The 18,717-nt window shown below is 41.0% G+C and overlaps 1 protein-coding gene across 2 annotated transcripts in view; it reads right to left on the bottom strand.

The window, feature by feature from the left end:
* Positions 1–4,085: 4,085 nt before the first annotated feature.
* LOC126046299 (24-hydroxycholesterol 7-alpha-hydroxylase) overlaps positions 4,086–18,717 on the bottom strand; it is a 27,502-nt gene continuing 12,870 nt past the window's right edge. For both annotated transcript variants that reach the window (XM_049818518.1, XM_049818517.1), the window contains exons 5-12: positions 18,586–18,679; positions 16,989–17,087; positions 14,997–15,087; positions 13,799–13,932; positions 12,842–12,937; positions 9,834–9,922; positions 6,099–6,186; positions 4,086–4,974 (exon numbers count right to left, since the gene is read on the bottom strand). In XM_049818518.1, the coding sequence (XP_049674475.1) occupies positions 4,903–4,974; positions 6,099–6,186; positions 9,834–9,922; positions 12,842–12,937; positions 13,799–13,932; positions 14,997–15,087; positions 16,989–17,087; positions 18,586–18,679 (763 nt within the window). In that variant the 3' untranslated portion in view covers positions 4,086–4,902. The remainder of the gene's footprint in view (positions 4,975–6,098; positions 6,187–9,833; positions 9,923–12,841; positions 12,938–13,798; positions 13,933–14,996; positions 15,088–16,988; positions 17,088–18,585; positions 18,680–18,717) is intronic.

The following is an 18,717-nucleotide window of genomic DNA, read 5'->3' as shown; positions in this document are numbered from 1 at the left end:
AGAGCTGGGAATAGAGTGCAGAATTCCCTGCATTATCCATTGGAGTCCTCAGATAATATCATTTTATAAATGCTCTATCTTTGTAAAGACTTCAGTGCTATAATTATCTTCCCAGGACTCTCATGGAAACAAGATATTTATAACTCCATTAAGCCTTTCCTAGTAATTTTATGATCAAAGTGAAAAAAATAAATAATGCTGCACCAATCAGTCACATGTCCAATGTCATTCAGAATGGCTACATGATGAAAGCTTCTCCTTGGTTGTTTCAATTAAACGCTTGCTATCTTTTGAATGCCTTTCTTGTGTCTAACTCCCCTTCCACTGCATACCGGTGGAGAGGAAATATTTCTTGCCATGTGATGAGCCACACATTTAGAATGCACCAAATAACTGGGAAAGATGCTTGCTGCCAATAAAGCCTACTGGTTTATTCTATAAATGTGACCGTTTAAAAAAAATTTTTTTCTAAAAGCCTTTAACGTTTGCCAGTGTCACCTAAAATGAGCAAAGCTACCTCAGTATTTCCACTAACACTTGTGTGTCTTTAATACTACAACACAGATGCCAAGACTAACTGTAAACAACGGGTTAGTGACTGAGGCATTTGGACCCTGGTTTAGCAAAGCACTTAAGCATGTGCTTAAATTGAAATCCATTCTTATTCTGCAAATCCATTTTAAGTGTTTGCTTAAAGCAAAACACATGCTTAAGCCGAGTTTTGCTTGGCACAGTGCTTAGGCACGGCACAGAGCTAGGGCCTTAGAATTAATTTCTTTTTGAAAGTAAGTCATTATTTTTAGCTTACCTCTCAATGGCTACAGCCATATCTTTTAGTCCCCAGATATCTATTTTCAGAAGGTATACGTGCTAAGCCTAAACTTCTTGTTTCTGTGACAATCAGTGGCACAGAAAAGATATCGAATACCATTACTAGCATAAAGAAAGAGACCACTTGAAATACTTGACTGCTAAGTACAGTCGAGAGGGGCCTTCAGTGAGGGTCATTAGAGGGAAGACATAAAAGAAGTTATGATTATTCTGGGAGGTGGGTGCTGATACAATGGGTGATCTTTTTACCATGCTGAATGGAGAAGATTCATTTGCAGTATGTCAACAATTTTAACTCAAAATGTTTTGATGAGTTTTCTGTCAAATATTGTATTTCCACAGGAAATGTATGTTTTCAGGGAAAATGTTTATACTTTCCTGAAAAGTATCAAAAAACGTTGCAGTGTGATAGTTTCTGTGGTTTTTTCCCTGAAACTCTTCTTTAATATACAATAAATTTAAAAAATTATTAAAGGAAATTTGATTTTAAAGAGTTTTATTGCTCATTTCTCATAACTCTAGATTTCCTCTCTCTCATTAAGAAGACTCCTATCATTTGTTTCACTGGCTTAAACATGGGAGTTACTTATCCCAATATAAATGAATACCAACATACAGCCCTGGCCAGCACAAACTGTGAGTTTTGCTCAGATAGATCTGGCCTATGGTATGTCTGGAGGAGGAACAACTGCATTTTCTAAGATGTTTTTTGAGGGATGCCCCACTGCATTCCCTTTAACGTCCATACTTCATACAGAAGGTAGAAATACATAGATAGGTCAAAATACACTTTTTTATTTTCTTTGTGGGCTTAAAAATCTCCTGCTTCATACAGCCTTGTGGTAGCAGTATGAATAAACCCTCATTCTGACTCCTGCTACTGATATGTAGAAAAGCTTTCTAACAGTAGGGAGAGTCAGGTAAGAGGACAAATCCCCCATGGAAATTCAGCACTTCCGTATTTAAAAGCAGGCTGGACAAACACTTGAAGAATAATAATTTAGATACTGTCAATCCACTCGTGAGTACAGTATCGTGATGATCTTTTAATACCCGTTTAACCCTGTCACAGTGGGAAAGTGCTGTCTTTTCCGCCAGAAGCTTCTGAATTATTTCCAGGTAGAAGACCCCGTTTAGCTCTATCACTTGACCACCACATTGCTTTACTAATCCACCTCCCTTGTTTTTTTCCACCTAGGAAAGTATGGCAACTGCATGGAGCTGTCATCCACTACAGGGCAGTCACACAGTGATAGGATCCCAGAGTGAAGCCCACTTTTCTTCACGTGCTTGTTTGGTGTGTCTCTGGCTGTCTAGAACAGGTACTTCTTTCCTACCAAAGCCTACACTTTAATAAAAATACATCCTGTCTTTCAGGACAAACATTTTCATGACTAATTCTAGATCGCTAGGGAGTTGCTAAATCTGCTAGCCTGACAGAGACGAGGCTGCCGCAGCTCCTCGCCCCTGGGTCCAGCGTGCAGCGAGGCTGAGCATAGATTCCCAGCAGGCACATGCACAAACACACACATGCAACGTCTGTATGCACTGATAGCCCCACTGGCCAACACAGACAGAAACACTCAGCATCACACAAGCAGCACCAACAGCCTCGTCCTGCTTCCCTCTCGGGCAGATCAGGGTGAAGGTCTGTGAGCGTGAATTGTATGTAAAAATACACGGGTACAATATGGATCCCTCCAGCAGCTGGGCCTGATACTCACACCCCCATACCCACATGTGCACACACAAGAGAGACCATCCCACAGGAAAAGATGTGAAAATGGAGAGTAAAAAGAAGACAGGACAGACTGCACTGATCAGGCACAGGGCACAGCTGGACAAGCATAGCGGTCAACAGCCTGTTTACAGGCAACTAACCTCTTTTATCCCCTTATCCCTCTTTTTTCTCCACATTTGTTCCTCCCCAAGCCACTTTGATCCCCCCATTTCCGCACCTTTGCTTCCCCCCCTAAACATCCCATAAGAAGTCTTGTGCAGCCACAAGCTGCTTCTCCCCTGCATCCCACAATGTGTCCCATAACCCACAGGCAGTGTTGCCTCCTCAGCCCAAAAGGTGGGAGCTGCTCCTGTTGTCGCTGCTGGGTGTCACCCCTGCACGTGGCCAGCCCTGGGAGGTGTTGGGCAGGGCATTGCTCAGGGTGCCCACCTGCTTTTGCTCCTCTGCTCCTCTGTTTTAGGGGGGGAATGTGGTTTTTATCACATACCCTAACATTGCCCACAGGCTGTTCTTGCAGCATGTAGAAGGAGGCAGAATGTAGTTCTCACCAGACACAAGATCACACCAAGTCTGAAAAACTCAGCAATATGTAGAAACTACACCAGAGTTGTGCTTGTGTTTCGTACAGATCGGAAACCATGTGCAGTGGTGTGTTATTAAATATTCACAGTTTTAGTTGGCTTCAGGTGCCTTTTATTCATTCTAACCAAACTGATGCTACCTTCAGGTTATACTTTCCTTTAGGGACCTTTTTAGTTTAAAGTCAAGTTTGCCATTATGGAATTTCGATTTTTTGAGTTACCTCTCTTGGGAAAAAATGAACGAAACCAAAACAACACACACAAAAAAAAACCCCAAACCCAAAAGTAATTAAACAGAAAAATAAAAATAAATGCACATTGGGGGAAAAAAAAATATCTTTGCAAAACTACAAGATACCTGAACAAATATTGTGGACATTTCCAAATTTTAAAATTAAAATATACACTTTTGGGTAATGACCACATGTGAAAACCAAGGGAATAGTTTTGAGTTATGGAAGAGCGTCTGAAACAGCAGATAAGAGTGCAACACTTGCAGAGTTAACCAGTATGAGCTAAATTAGAAGTTGAACAAATCATCTTCCAGCCATATAAATCATTAAAGTTAGTTAAATTGTTGTAGCTGTAACTGAGGTAAGCCAAACATTTAATGAATTATACAATGTGTTATTTTCCTATGGATGTTATTCCTGTAGTTTTTACTGTTGTTGAAAGTCCATTTGTGTTTTTTTACAAATACTTCTAAAATAATGAATAATCTTTACTTAAAAGACTAAAAATACATGCCAGCTATTATCGTATATGAAATCTGACAGCAGTTAAAGTGTTGGTATCTGAACTTATTTGACAGCTTCTTTGAACAGCTTTTACTAGATATTCTTTCTAGGATTAAATATTTTTAGATTTGTGCAATTTGTTCTGTAAATCAGTCATGTTAAAGGGAAAGCAAAAATGTTGTAGGTATTAGACAACCAGTCTAATGAATAGCAATAGCTTTTCTTGCAATCACTTTTTATTAGAAGCCAAACATCACGATCAAACTTTCATTGCACATACAAAGACCGATTCTGAATCCTGTGGAGCAAATAAAGCTCAGTAGAAATTTTAGGTGCTCCAGTGGAACAAGACCCCAGTGTTTCCCATGCTTGCAATTTTTCCATTACAAATGCATTTTATTTGCAAAATTTGCCACCAACTGTAGGCAGAGCAGGCCAGATCTTTATCTACCTACACAGGCAGTGCTACATAAGTCATGCTAATTTATCATGGCTGTGGATCTGATCCGGAGGTCTCTGCTCAGCACTGTCCTGTGTTCTGTGCACACCAGCACCAGGGAGCCATATGGAGTTACCAGTCTGGTTTCTTAGCACAAGGCACCACTTTGGCCTCGGTTTAGAGACCTGCAGGAAGCAGTGACCTGGCCCAAGGGAATGCAGGAAATCCATGCAGGAATTCCAAATGGAGCAGCTTTTTGTCCTGAGTGTCTGGTTGGTGAGTTTAGTATATCAGTTATCTGCAAAATGTGTGAATAATTTGGCCCACAAATTATCAATGCAGCAGGAGAGCTTGATTTTTAAACAGTAGGAGGTAGGCAATCAGGTGAGGAGCACAGATATGACTATACTGGTATGGCATACCACAATGCAGAGTATGTACAGCATTTAAAGTTGAAATTAAGAATTGTTAAGGCGGAGAACCTGTATGAAGATGTAGGACAGGGAAGCAGCTCAGTGGTCCATCCATCCAGGGTTGGCTGGCAAAGGAAGGTAAGTTAGTGCTGGGCAGCTTTCATTCCCGGCATTTATACTGGACCCGGAATGGTGCCATGGGTTGCTGTGTCCCCACCAAATGTAAAGGGCTCTGCAAAAAGAAGAAAATCCGTAGAAACATTTAAGTTAGTTCAGTTAATGGTATTATCATCCTGCTTTAATACTAAGATATAAACATACTCTTGGAGCTTTGGTCTTAGAGAACCAAGACCAAACACTGACAGTATTTCTTGGCTTTGCCGAAGCCACTGAGTAGGGCCTTCATGGTTACTTTTTATTCCACTCACTCTGACAGAGGGTAACACATGAGATCTTAAGAAACTCTAATGGTTTTTAATATCTTCACCTGCATAATTGCTTGTGGGTGCAGACCCAAGTTACAATCAACTCCAGTGAGAGCTGGCATGGCAACACACCATCAGTCAGGAAGAGGCAACCTCCCTCCATATTCTGGGTGGACTCTCTACCACTACTTGAGATCAACATCTCATGTTCTTCAAGGAGAGCAGAGGAACTAAGTTCTCCGAGCTCCCAACTTCCACGCTAAAGGGCAACCATACAAAGCCCATGCTGCTCTAAACTTCTCCCTGTGCTCCTTGGCAGTTTAGCTATAGGGCATGCATGTCATGGTTAGATTATGACAGGTAGACATGCTTATTTAGTGGCAGTCTGTGTTTGTGAGGAACAATGATTTTTGGAAAGTAGAAAGAACACAGTGCAAATGGACAAGGAAATTACTGCTGAGAGTGGAGACTGTGCCACTCTCCCTTAATGGTAAAACCTTCCTCTGCCACAGCTGCTCTGTCAGTCTTACCCTAATCATTTATCTTCCACCACTGAATATGTAGTAGAAGAGCAATGCAAGAGCTGCATCTGATTTAATATCTTTAAAGTATTAATAATCCAGTTCCATATTCATTGTTTTTCTGAGTGGCAGAAAGCAATATAAAATCTCTTGTAGCGTTTAGCCAATGATGAGAAAATACTCTTGTAGGCACTTCTATAGACAGTGCAGCCCTACTAAGATTGTCAGAGTTACTCTGGGTTTTCTGAGTTAAAACAAAGATCAAGTTATTCATTACATGTTTTATTAACACTCCTCTCAAAATTTTGCTTCATTATACATAATCACAGTTGAGCATGGCTGTTCAGCTGAGCGTGATGAACAAAGGATATAAAGATGTGGAATGCTATATAAATACATGGATCTTTTACCTCCTTTGGTACTGCATCCAAAAGCACAAATTCATATTTGTATAGGAATAGCACAACAAACAACTGGATTGCCATGATAGCAAACCACCTGCAAGAAAAGGGAGGAAAACATTGGCCTGACAATCACACATGTGTTATCACCAGATAAGAAACAGGGTGTCTTTGACACATTTTACATTCCATGCTTTAGTTCTGCCTGAAGGTTTATCTTCAAGTAGGAAAATATGCTGTGGCTTTGTTCAGCTTCATTACTCAGCGAAGAACATGAATGTAGCGGCTGCCCCTTCTTTCCGGTGAAATGTTAGACCAACAGTATCCCTCTGACACCCTATTTTAAAACAGCCCCTTATCATTATGATTTTTTCCACTGTATAAACATTTATGTTCTTCTAACGCTTGCCGACTTGAAATAACTTCATAGGAGTGAGAAGACAGTCAAATATAGAAAAGGCTATATGACTAATTATGCTATATAAAGTTATATAATACAGCTGGGAGTCTGATGACATCAGAGTAGCTGTGACAGCAGGAGTTAGTATTTAATGCATCAGCATTAGAATGCAGTATGAGACCCAAGGGCATGATTGTTTGCCTGTAACTCTCAAGAAAGATCTTTCTTAGTCAGTCCAGAGAAGATCTGCAGGTGAACTCCTCTAGGCTATTACTTTTTTTAATGTTGATATGTACAAGAGCTTTCTGCATTCAGGCACCAGCATGCACCTATGCCAGGTCATGGGATTACTTGCTTGCAGGATTTAGACATAAGTCTTAAATACCTAGTTAAAATAGTAATACTACCTTGCTCTTCTACACAGTTTATTTTCCATTATCTGAGAGATGCTGGAAAACTTGGATAAAACAGATATTGGAGAATTCACTGGGGAGAAGGCCACATGACTGTACATGGTGTCAGCCTGGATTTGGCCTGGCAGGTGTGAAGAGGAAGCTAATAAGCCCCCCGAGACCCAAGCTAACTCCTGCAGAGCCATCCAGATCTGTGTACTGAGCCACCCTGTGCTCCGGAGTGGGAGGATGCTTGTTTGTTTTGGCATAGCTTCAGACCCAAATTATCTCTGTGATTTCACATTGCAATTACCTTGAGATAGGGAGCTTTTGGTGACCTTGAGCTTGGGGGAATGCAGTGCAGAGATATTTCAGTGGAAATTAGCTCAGGTCAGGGAGGACTTACTAGCCCAAACTCCATGCCGGCAGCACCGTACGAAGGTGGGCTCCTTACGGTCACTGCACTGTTTGCACAGTGCAGCCCTGGAGCCCTGGTGCTTGAGGTCCTGCCTCTAAGCCATCCTCACTGGTTTGGCACGGGTATACCATGATGCAGCCAAATGCCAAAATGCCTCTAGGTTGCCCTGGAAGTGGAAATGCTGCATTTACAGAGGGCTGTCCTTCAAACACAAGCACAGCCAGATGCAGGCTGACCAGCTTTGACACCTCTGTACCCGCAGTGGGGTTCATCTGCAATCTGTCTGAGCAGCAATGGATATAACTGATAACTGACTGCAGCACTTCCCACTGTTAAATCTCGAAGTGCTTCTCCCAACAGGCTGCTGTTGTTATTCTGCTCTGCAAACAGAGGCTGAGACGCAAGGATGATAAGCAACACAGGGTTGTTGATGTCTGAGGGTGGCCAGAGGGACGGTCCAGGAGTGAAAGGCAGGACTGCAAAGTCCCAGTGCATCTTTCTCTCCCATGGCACATTGTACTGAGCAGAAACCATGAGCTTTCTTGCAGATAAATGCCCCTTAGTTCCCACGTGTCTTTCATATTCATCACTGAGACCTAGAGCAGTTTTCCTCTAAAAACTCTGAGCCACTGATGCCTACCCATTTTATTTAGTGACAGGGGGTTTTGACAAAGATGTGCATTCTGAAATCTTGCCCCCAATGCACTGCTACGTATTTGTGTTGTGCTGGAACCCAGGACCCCAGCTGTGGAGTGAGGTCCTGCAATAAGTGGAGTCCGAGAATGAAGTCACGACCGTTGTGCTGAGGGGTTTACAATGTCAACGAAAGATAGGAGACAACAGGCAAGAGCTATGCAAGATAAGCACAGTCTCACAGGCTATAGTCACCTGGTTAGACACAAGGAGCTTCACTGCCATCAAAATTTTCCTTTAGGTAAAAAAGACAGCACAGACATGGCTTTGTGGGAGCTCTACCCATGTCAGTTTGCTAGAATATTTGACAAGTAAGTTATTTTCTAGCTTTCAGTTTGATTAAATTAGCTTTTGATTTCACAATGAACTTTTGCAGTAGCAAAATTAAATGTTTAATACATTTCATTTATAAATCCCAGTACTGAATCAAATGAAAATGCATCTTAAACGTGAAATATCATTGTTTCATTCAGTCATACCAAGGAAATCTGCAACCTGGGATCTAGATACATCCCTTGATTTAATTTCCTTTCTTCCAAGACCACAACATTATTCTTTTAGAATTATTGCTGAAAAATGTGAAGGTGTGTGTTACTATGTAGACTGCTGAAGGGTTTGAAAGGACTTTTTGTCTGTCAACAAGAAAAAGATTCTCCATCTGTTGTCTATATAGAAATGTTATCATTTTCTTTCTAACCACAAACTTATTTTAAAGATATTATCAGAGTCCAGAGAACAGCCTGAACAAAGAAATAGGTCTGTATATATAAATAAGCAGCTTTCAGAAACATTGTTTTGCAGCTTGTCCTGTACCTGCAGATTCCTCTTGTGAATTCTGCTGTCACTCTTGCTGGGAATGAGGCTGTGCTCATATTTAGCTCAGGAATATGGTACAAACCACAGAGGTACAGCAGTGAGTGAGCTCTGGCAAGCCTAAATGGTGAATGCTGTTTTATTCATTTTGTTTATGCCTTTAGTGCCTTCACAAAGTTTATCTCACACTCATGTCCAGCCTGCTATAGGGTGCAGATTCAAAAATGCAGATTCTCTGCAACACCCTCTAGATTCCTTGCCCCACATGCGAGTCTTGAGTTAAATTGGCTAATTTTAAGGATTCCTGGTTCCTTGCTTCTTAGAGGAGACCAGGTTTTGAAGGCAGAGAATTGAGCATAGAGATGTTTGAACACAGAAACAAGGAGCAGCTGGCTCCCTGGGACTTGTTCCAGAAAGAGGGACAGCAGAGAAAACAGCAGAAGGAATGCAGGAAGCATTGAGCCTGGCATTGCTGGAGGAGTGAAGGGAGACAGGATCTGCAATTGAAGCCATCATACAGTTGTGTGCGCCTTAATGCAAAGACAAGATTCAAACAGTGAGGAACCAGTTATGATATTTAATGATTAGCAAAGATGTCAGTGGCATCATAGACGATGGAAAGAGAGTCTCAGACCAAAGAAATGTTCTTTAGGTTAGTTTAGAACTGGTTTATGGCAACCTAAACACCTATGTCTGTAAACTGGCGTGTTTGTAAGTGGAGCAACTCTCCCTTGATGAAAAGATGCCTTTGCAGCAGCAGAGATAGGCTGGCTTTCCTCTCTGGGGGATATCCCTTGATACAGTAGTCTCAGATTCTGCTTTTACATCGTGACTTAACCTTAACTTTTCCAGGAGTGAAACTACTTTCAAATCAGTTTAAACAAGGTCCAGATTATACTGAATATTAGGGGACTGACAAAGAGCAAAGCAATGAAAACACTTTATCTCCAAGTGTAAGAGGAGCCCAGTTCAAGAGAGTTGTTCTCTGCAGGGTTTGGGAATAAATAAACCCCAGCTGTTTCACTGACCTTCCTGGACACTGATGGTTCCCTCCTCCGAATGCCACAAAGCTGTCCAAGAAAGCATTCTTCTCTAAATTTGCCTCTTTCCAACGATCCTGTGGGAAGAAACTTTTTTTTCCAAATCAGCCTTATATAAATAAAGCTTAACTTTATTTCTCCAGGCTAAAAATGACCTTGGACAGCTAATCCTCAATACAAAGTTGCACTAATGCCATTTTTTTGCATTCAACCTGTTAGTGTTAGAGTCTGGATTCAAAAGTCAGCACCGACTCAGGGAAAGAAATGAGGGTCCCATTTGAAACATACTTAGGTGCCTCAAAGTGCTGGAGAGGTTTTCAAAATCACCCCTAAAGCATCCTTCCTATACCTCCCCATTTTTCTAAATCCTGCATCTTGAATTATTGAAATGCCTATAAAAATGCAACTTTATCCTTTTAAATATATGCACATTCAAAGCAAATGTTCAACCAGTACCTACCCTCAGCCACAAAATTGTATCACGGCACACAAATGGCTCATGCATATCTTGCACACAAACCATTTCTAAGATGCTGTGCACAGACAAATATGAGGTATGAAGTGTAACACAAGAGAAGAGCAAGGATCACAGAGCCTCATTCTCAGGTGCCAGCCAGCGTGTGAGAAAATGAACTATTCTCATCAAAAACAGGTTGTCTGTACCCAGAGGGCTCCTTGCTCCATCCTGAGTTGGTTTAAGAGAAAAGGAACAACACAAGGAACAAGGCAACATGGGCAGCTTGGGTGGGTGACACTGACAGAAGTAAATCTCTTGAATGCTGGGTGACAAACTATACCAGCCTCCAGAAACTCAGTGCAACTCTACCAAGGCGTTCAAGTAACACCCTGTCAAGTTTATGATGGCTAACTCCTCTGATGAAGCTGTCTTAGAGAAGAGGTAATCTTGTGGTTTTTATTTTGGGTTTTTTTTTTTTTCAGCTAGGGCTGTTTAGACCTTTCTGAAGAGGAAACCGGTTAGCATCAAAATCCAATAAAAGCAAGAAAAAAATCTCAGCAGTGATGAAGCAAGGCAATACATTTGGAATGGCAGTGTCCAAGGGGCACTCACCTATTCCTCGTGGAAAAAGGGTGAGTTTCTAAAAACCAAGCTAGCTTGCTTTTTATGAATAAAGTTACTAAATAAATAAGCTGCTGCATCAGGGTTTCTGCTTTGGATTTCAAACAGGCAGGAATTGTTATGAGGGATTTCAAGTTGGTGAAGAGTTTGCTAGAAGGAAAATTTTGTTTAAATTACTCCTTGATGTATTTCTATGAAAAAGACAAACTGTTCTATATCGGATGGTGCTAAAAAGAGCAGTTACAAGCCTGCCCACACAGCCACCTGGAGTGGAATAATAATCAAGAAACTCTAGATGAACTACTGAATTAGCAGAGCTAATACATACCAGAAATCATCTGGCTGGAAAGACCAATGAACCTGGATAAATACATGGAGATAAGCTATACAAACAAATGACAAGGTGAGGAGAGTACTTGGAATCATAGAATCATTTAGGTTGGAAAAGACTTTTAAGATCATTGAGTCCAACCATTAACCTAACACTGTCAAGGCCACCACTAAACCATGTCCCTGAGCACCACATCCACACGTCTTTTAAACACCTCCAGGGATGGTGACTCAACCACTTCCCTGGGCAGCCTCTTCCAGTGCTTGACAGCCCTTTCAATGAAGAATTTTTTCCTAATGTCCAATCTAAACCTCCCTGGCGCAACTTGGGGCCACCTCCTCTTGTCCTGTCACTTGTTACTTGGGAGAAGAGACCGACCCCCACCTGGCTACAACCTCCTTTCAGGTAGTTGTAGAGAGCGATCAGGTCTCCCCTCAGCCTCCTTTTCTCCAGGCTGAACAACCCTGGTTCCCTCAGCTGCTCCTCATAAGACTTGTGCTCTGGACCCTTCACCAGCTTCGTTGCCCTTCTCTGGACACGCTCCAGCACCTCCATGTCTTTCTTGTAGTGAGGGGCCCAAAACCGAACACAGGACTCGAGGTGCGGCCTCACCAGTGTCGAGTACAGGGGGACAATCACTTCCCTGCTCCTGCTGGCCACACTATTTCTGATACAAGCCAGGATGCCGTTGGCCTTCTTGGCCACCTGGGCACGCTGCCGGCTCATATTCAGCCGCCTGTTGACCAGCACCCCCAGGTCCTTTTCCACCAGGCAGCTTTCCAGCCACTCTTCCCCAAGCCTGTAGCGTTCCATGGGGTTGTTGTGACCCAGGTGCAGGACCCGGCACTTGGCCTTGTTGAACCTCATACAATTGGCCTCAGATCATCGATCCAGCCTGGCCAGATCCCTCTGCAGAACCTTCCTACCCTCCAACAGATCAACACTCCCGCCCAACTTGGTGTCCTCTGCAAACGGGGGTGCACGTGATCCCCTCATCCAGATCATTGATAAAGATATTGAAGAGAACCGGCCCCAATACTGAGCCCTGGGGAACACCACTTGTGACTGGACGCCAACCAGATTTCACTCCATTCACCACAACTCTTTGGGCCCAGCCATCCAGCCATTTTTTTCCCCAGCAAAGAGTACACCCATCCAAGCCATGAGCGGCCAGTTTCTCCAGGAGAATGCTGTGGGAAACAGTGTCAACGGCTTTACTAAAGTCTAGGTAGATGACATCCACAGCCTTTCCCTCATCTGTTAAGCAGGTCACCTTGTCATAGAAGGAGATCAGGTTAGTCAAACAGGGTGGGTTCAACCAGTGGGGTCTTTCCATGGTGAGCTTTGAATCAAGAACAAAGTGATATAAAGTAGTACCATATTATTTGGAACATACAACTGAACTTCAAAGTCTTGCTTACTCCTACAGGCTCCTCCTTTTTGTGCACATCTTCTCTGCATACAAGGCCATCCCCCAGACAATGGGGAATACCCAGCTTTAAGCCAATTTATGCATGTGCTTTTGTTGTGAAATAAGTGAAGAGGAGAAAAGACAGCAAAATACCCATGCTAAGAGTGACAACTTACAGGTTTGAACACATCTGGATCAGGAAAATATTTTGGATTCCTGTGCAACCAATACGGCGACAACATCAGCATGTCACCTGCAGGGATGGTGAAATTCTGAAAAGGAGAAAAAACTCTTAAGAAAAGAGAAAATCACCAGTTCAACTCACAAAACAGTCCCTCCTTAATACATCTCTTCCATCAGCAGAAGGTCCTAGCAGAGGACAAGTGAAGATGGTAAAGCCACCGTGGGCATATCACATGTTTGAAGCTTCTTCTTGCTGTTGCCATTTTTTTCCACAAGAAAGACCTAAACAGTGGAGAACATGGAAAGACTTTTTTCATTCTAATTTGTTTTTTCAGGTATTAAAATAATAGAAACACTATTTCTGTCTTTCCTGCTTCTTGATGTACCATGTGAGCTGGTATTTTTTTCTAAATCTTTTGCTAAGCATTTCCTTCAATGCAAAGAAATTCATAGAAAGTCTTATAATGCAGTAGACCTTTATAGGACTGTAGTAATTTCTTAAATAAGCATGAGTGCTGATTCCTTAAGAGAGCGTTTTTCTCCCAAACATTTATTTGTTAGACTCCTGAATGCTGACACTTCCCTTCTGAATGGCAGCGAAGAGAACAAACAGAAAAGAAGGAGTATTATCAGTTACTAAATTGTGGTCCCTTCTACTATACTTGTTGTGTCTGATTACTAGTTCATATACCATCAGCCCAGTATCTCCAGCTCAATTCAATCTAAAAGCAATTCAAAATTGAAGGTAAGACTGTGAGCAAGAGAAGCAAAACCACTCTTAAATTAATGATTATTAAATTAATGACGATGAATAAATCTGTTAAACAGAAGATATATGTGAGATTGTGGAATATCTCTACTATTTTAATTTTATCCAGATCTATTGGGAGGCCCCTTTCCAGACAAATCATATAGCATCAGTTTGGGGGGAAAAAAACCCCAAATCTCACCTGAATTCTTATTGGGTTTACTACTTTCTTGGTGATTGCACCTGGAGACCTTAGCCGTATGGCTTCCAAAGTGCACCATTTAATGAAAGGGAGCTTCTTAAGGTCCTCTTCAGAGACTTCTATCTTATCTTTACCTGTCGTGGAATGAGAAAGAAGACTCTGTGTAAAAATCAGATTTCATACGTGTTTTGATACATGCTGATATGTCTTGCTTTAGAACTTTTGATAGAATAACTCAAGACTTCAAGACCTTGTTTACACCCAGAAATTTTCTTTATATTTCAAAGAAAATAAATGGACCAAAATCAGTACAATTTAAGAAAAGCCACTGAAGTTAATTTAATAACTCTAAAGTAGGTGTAGATATGTCATTGGCCAGAAGAGGCCAAACAAAGGCCATCTTGGAAGTTTAAGAGCCCGTGGACTTTTTCAGTACTTTAGTAGGACACTGCATGGAAATCTCAGGGACTGTAGGCACCAAGACAAGAAGCCATGGCTGAGCTCTTGGGCTATGTTAACACTAAAGTGTTCAATAACTAAGTAAATAAAACGGTGCCAGGAGAAAGGGTTAAGCACTGGTTCATATTTTACCTTGTTGGTTAATTATTGACATGTTCCTTGATATGGTTTTGACCCATGTCAACTAAGAGTCTTCCATGAAAGTCTAAGCCTGGTTAGGGGACTGTGTATGTGAATGACTGCTGCCAGTAGGTGACTGGTTTTTGAGTGAAAGAGATTAGTTGGGGTGGGTGAATCATGCTGGACAAATTGGCCTCAGACGAGAGAAAAGAGAACAGTTCCTGGCCTGTTTTTCCACAGAATAGCTGTAATTCTGGTGAACATCACACCATGAAAAGCAGCTGAATTGAAAGACCTCATCTGACCTGATCATAGATGCATGAAAAAAGCACAAGACCGGTTAATACAAATACAGGTCTAAATGATAGGTGTGGAATGAAAAGACAAATGCATATGGTTCTTTTTCTACCTTCTTTTGCTAACATCAAAGGTGGTTTTGCTTAAAAATATGTCTTGAGCATATGCTGAGTAAAAAACTCAGAGCTGGACTCCATGTTATCAGTAGTACCCTTAGCAGCAACATTCATTATTCCCAGCCATCGACCAAGTGTGCCGTGTGCTGGGCCAACACAGAATAAATCATTTCTAGGTTCCAGAAGGACACTGTTGGATTTATTACCTGCTTTGCCAAAAACAGAAGCCAGGTCTTCCATGATTTTCTTGTAAATGGAAGGATAAGAGAGTATGAAAACAAGGGTCCAAAATGCAGTCTAAACAGAAATGAAAGTACTTTAACTCAGGAATATGGGACAGAATTACATTATCTTTGTAGCAAATCACAAAGGCAGGTGAAAATATTTGCACTTTTTTGTATGTGCCTGTTGTAGTTGGGATGCACAGAGAGCTGTGCTTCCCGGGTAAATCCACATCTAAGGGCTCAGATCCTGGGAGATTATGTCTCGTCATCTGCTGTGTACTTATCTTTAGTGAACATTATATAGGTTTGGCTTTGAGCTTTGAAACACAGAATCCTTTCTTTAATTTCAAATAACTAGGTGTTAAAATGAATTACTAAATCATTGTGTTTGATTAGATTTAGCTGCATGAGTGGAAAAAATGAAATAGTAAATTCCTACTAATATTAGCAGAAATGAAGCTAAGTAATTTGCAGGGCATTGTCACAGTGAGTCATACTAAAATGGGCAGGAAAAGTTTTAATTAACAGAAAAACAAGCACTAGTATATCCCCTTTAGAAATAATTTGCTAACTGATTATGCAATGAAGTTGAAAATCAAGAAATTTAGAAAAAGAGAAAATCCTCTTAAGTAGGATGAAACCAGAAGGACTTGCAGCACTGCCAGGAGTCTCTCTCCTCTTGCTGAGCTAGTGGGAGATGCAGTCTGCACACAGATCTGGTCGTGGGCCATCTGTGCTGGTGAGGGATGAGAACTCTTACTGTTATTTCCCAAACATCCCCACGTGGATGCAGCCCTCCTGCAAAACAAATCTGGTAGCTTAGTTTTCTTGTACAGCACTTGGACACTGTGGCTTCACCCCATGGGCTAAAGAGGGATAACTGAATTGTTTCAGATAAAAGGGTTTAACATGCTTGTAAAAAATCCCCTTGGAAGGTGCAAGGCCTTTTTTCATCATTCCAGTCACCAGAACAGTGGTTGTGACTATTCTGAGAAACAATGAAGTATCTGTATGTCTATTTACAGCTGAATATTACAGAAGTAAGTAATGATAGTGTTGTGGAAGGAATGTCAGTTATCCTGATAACAGACAGCAGGCTATGCCTCTCACTTATACCAACATGTGAATCCACAGAAACCTCACCGAAATGGCTGAAATTCCTTTAGGGTAAATTGTAGTAATATCCAATCTAGAAAAAACATGGATATATCCACCAGCAGTAAATAAAAATAACTCACTATCATTTTTTTCTAAATCACATCTGCAACGGACATAACTCTGCTGGAAAGAGCTTAATAGTCATGGTAAATAAAGGATGTTTTTGTTGCTATGGATTTTTCATCTGAGAAATTCCTATAAATGTCTTTGGTCAGCCTAAACTGTGTTAGATATATCAGGCTTGTTAGCATGCATATATCTGTATCATTAATCCATCAAATCCATTTCTAACATAGACAAAACTTAAGCAGCAGTAGAATCAAACTATTGCTTTTCTTCCCCTGAAGCAACACTGGCATTTGTACAGCAGATCCCCCAAAGTGAAAGAGCCAAATTCACTCAAGGATTTACAAATAGATGAAGTTACTCTATATTATGCTTTTGATATTCTTTACAATTGGTAACACCAGGCTATTTAAAATAGAGTCTTTACTATAATACAGCCACAGTACTTCAAAATAGAGTTAAATGCTCTTCACAGCTTAAGACTGTGATCTTAATAGCTATGAGACTTATGTTCCCAAAATGTTATGATAGAGGACATCATAATTAAGGAAAAATACAAGAAGAGCTTTTCTTGTCATTGCTTCTGTGACATTGCAGCCTGGGTATATTTGTAGTGATGCATGTGGGCGTGATAATCCCTTCTTTGGAATACATGCAGTGTGTGTGACCTCTGGTTCAAAGTCTTTGCTTCCCAAATACAGGCTTTTGAACAGGATAGAGAGAAGGTGTTTCTCTAGCTGATGTACTTACAGGGACAGTATTTGCTTGGGAAGCCCAGAGCATTAGGAGACCATAATTGGGAGCTAGATGTTTTCCTTGCAAGTTATCCAGGAGATGTTGCAGTAGTGTCTGTTATAAATAAAAGATAATAATGTGTATTTCCAAAAATATATTAAAATCTAGTTTAGGGTAGGGCTTACTAGAATTGAAGGATATAATGTAAGACTAGTTTATCAAAGAGAAGTGATGTTAGTTATGGGGTTTTTGCAGTCACAAACTAGAGATGACAGCTGTTAAGAGAAAGTGAGACTCACTCCTAGGCAGAGGGCTGGAAGAAGTCACTGCACCACATGAATCCCTACTGAATACTCACACTGCCCTCCATTTTCTTAAAGTTTTTATGGGATTTGGTTCCCTCACTCCCCATTGTTGCTTGTATGTGGAAGAAAGAAGAAAGAAATCTCTATTCTTTTTTAATTCCTGCTCTACTTCTCTACTTTAAAGAACCTGAAAATGGGACTGAACAAGTTGAATGAATGGAAATGAAGAAAATGTTCTCTCTGTTCCTGCCAAAAAGGTGCTTGTTATGAAGAGATGGTCTGGCATATCAGTGAACTCCCTAGTTCCAGGTGTTTTGTTAGTGACCTAACCAATTACTTCAATGGCTTGATATTCTTTGAAACTATAGCAACTGTGTAATGTTCTAGGATCAGCTTTTGTTTATAGTATTTCCTTAAATACAGGGCAACCGTGCATTCAGGCAAAGCTTCCTGTCTATTTTTCAGAAGGGAAAAGGCTGCCCTTGAATAAAAAATGACTGCTCTTTTTTCCAAATTCCCACCCAATCTAAGACACCAAGTTCGTGCTTGGTGCACTTCCTGCACCTTCTTACCTCCCACCATCCCCTCTCCAGCCCTCTCTTTCTTGTCATTATTCTGGTTTATTTTATGAAAGAAATTGTGGTATGTAAAGCCTTTAAAGTCTAAATAAAACCTGGTTTGTTTAATGGTCCGTTCTATAATAATTTGGTAGTCAGAATTTCCAGGCCAGTCTGCCCTTGTGTTTGTCAGCCGTATAGACAGAATTCCTGTCATAGCTAAGGAGAATAACCAGGGGGACAGCTTATCACAGCTTTGACACAATCAATATTTAGGGTACTTGGCTTCCAATCCAGTAATCTGCTATTTTCTACTAGTCTGGCTGCTGGAGGATCTACTCACTCTACACCAGGGTTTAAAAATAGTACATGTAAGGTTTTGAAATTTCACAGCATGGTGCCCTCAGAGACATAACTGAAGAGGTCTTTCTCTCACCTCTTTCAACTGCTCACTGCAACTGCGATACCAGAGGCTGGCGACAGGTCGTAGCTCTGAACCCTTGGCTTAAAATTCCCCAGAGGAAGATGCCAATTCTCGGAATTGTAGGAAATAAACTAAATTGAGGAGCAGGACTTAAAATAATGGGTCTGTCCTAATGTGGGTGATAGCAATACTGGACAATTAAAGTACAGCTATCAAAGCTCACATATTTGGCTTATTTCTTCTAGTACTGAAATAATTCCTGCCCTCCATTCCTTCAGTCAGAATATACAACGACGTCATCTTATTTCATAGCCTCGGATGTTTACCTTGGATGTGGTCTCTGAAGGGTTGGTCATTTCAGCATCTGACACTACTTTATCAAATAATTTTAGAAGCCATTTTTTGGATTTAGACCAGTTCCTGTAAAGAAAAGCAACAAACAAGAAGCACTTAACTGA

Source organism: Accipiter gentilis, chromosome 16 (assembly GCF_929443795.1).
Source record: "Accipiter gentilis chromosome 16, bAccGen1.1, whole genome shotgun sequence".
Lineage (NCBI taxonomy): Eukaryota > Metazoa > Chordata > Aves > Accipitriformes > Accipitridae > Astur > Astur gentilis.
Note: the sequence above shows the minus strand (reverse complement) of the source record. Positions and strands in the feature narration are given on the sequence as shown.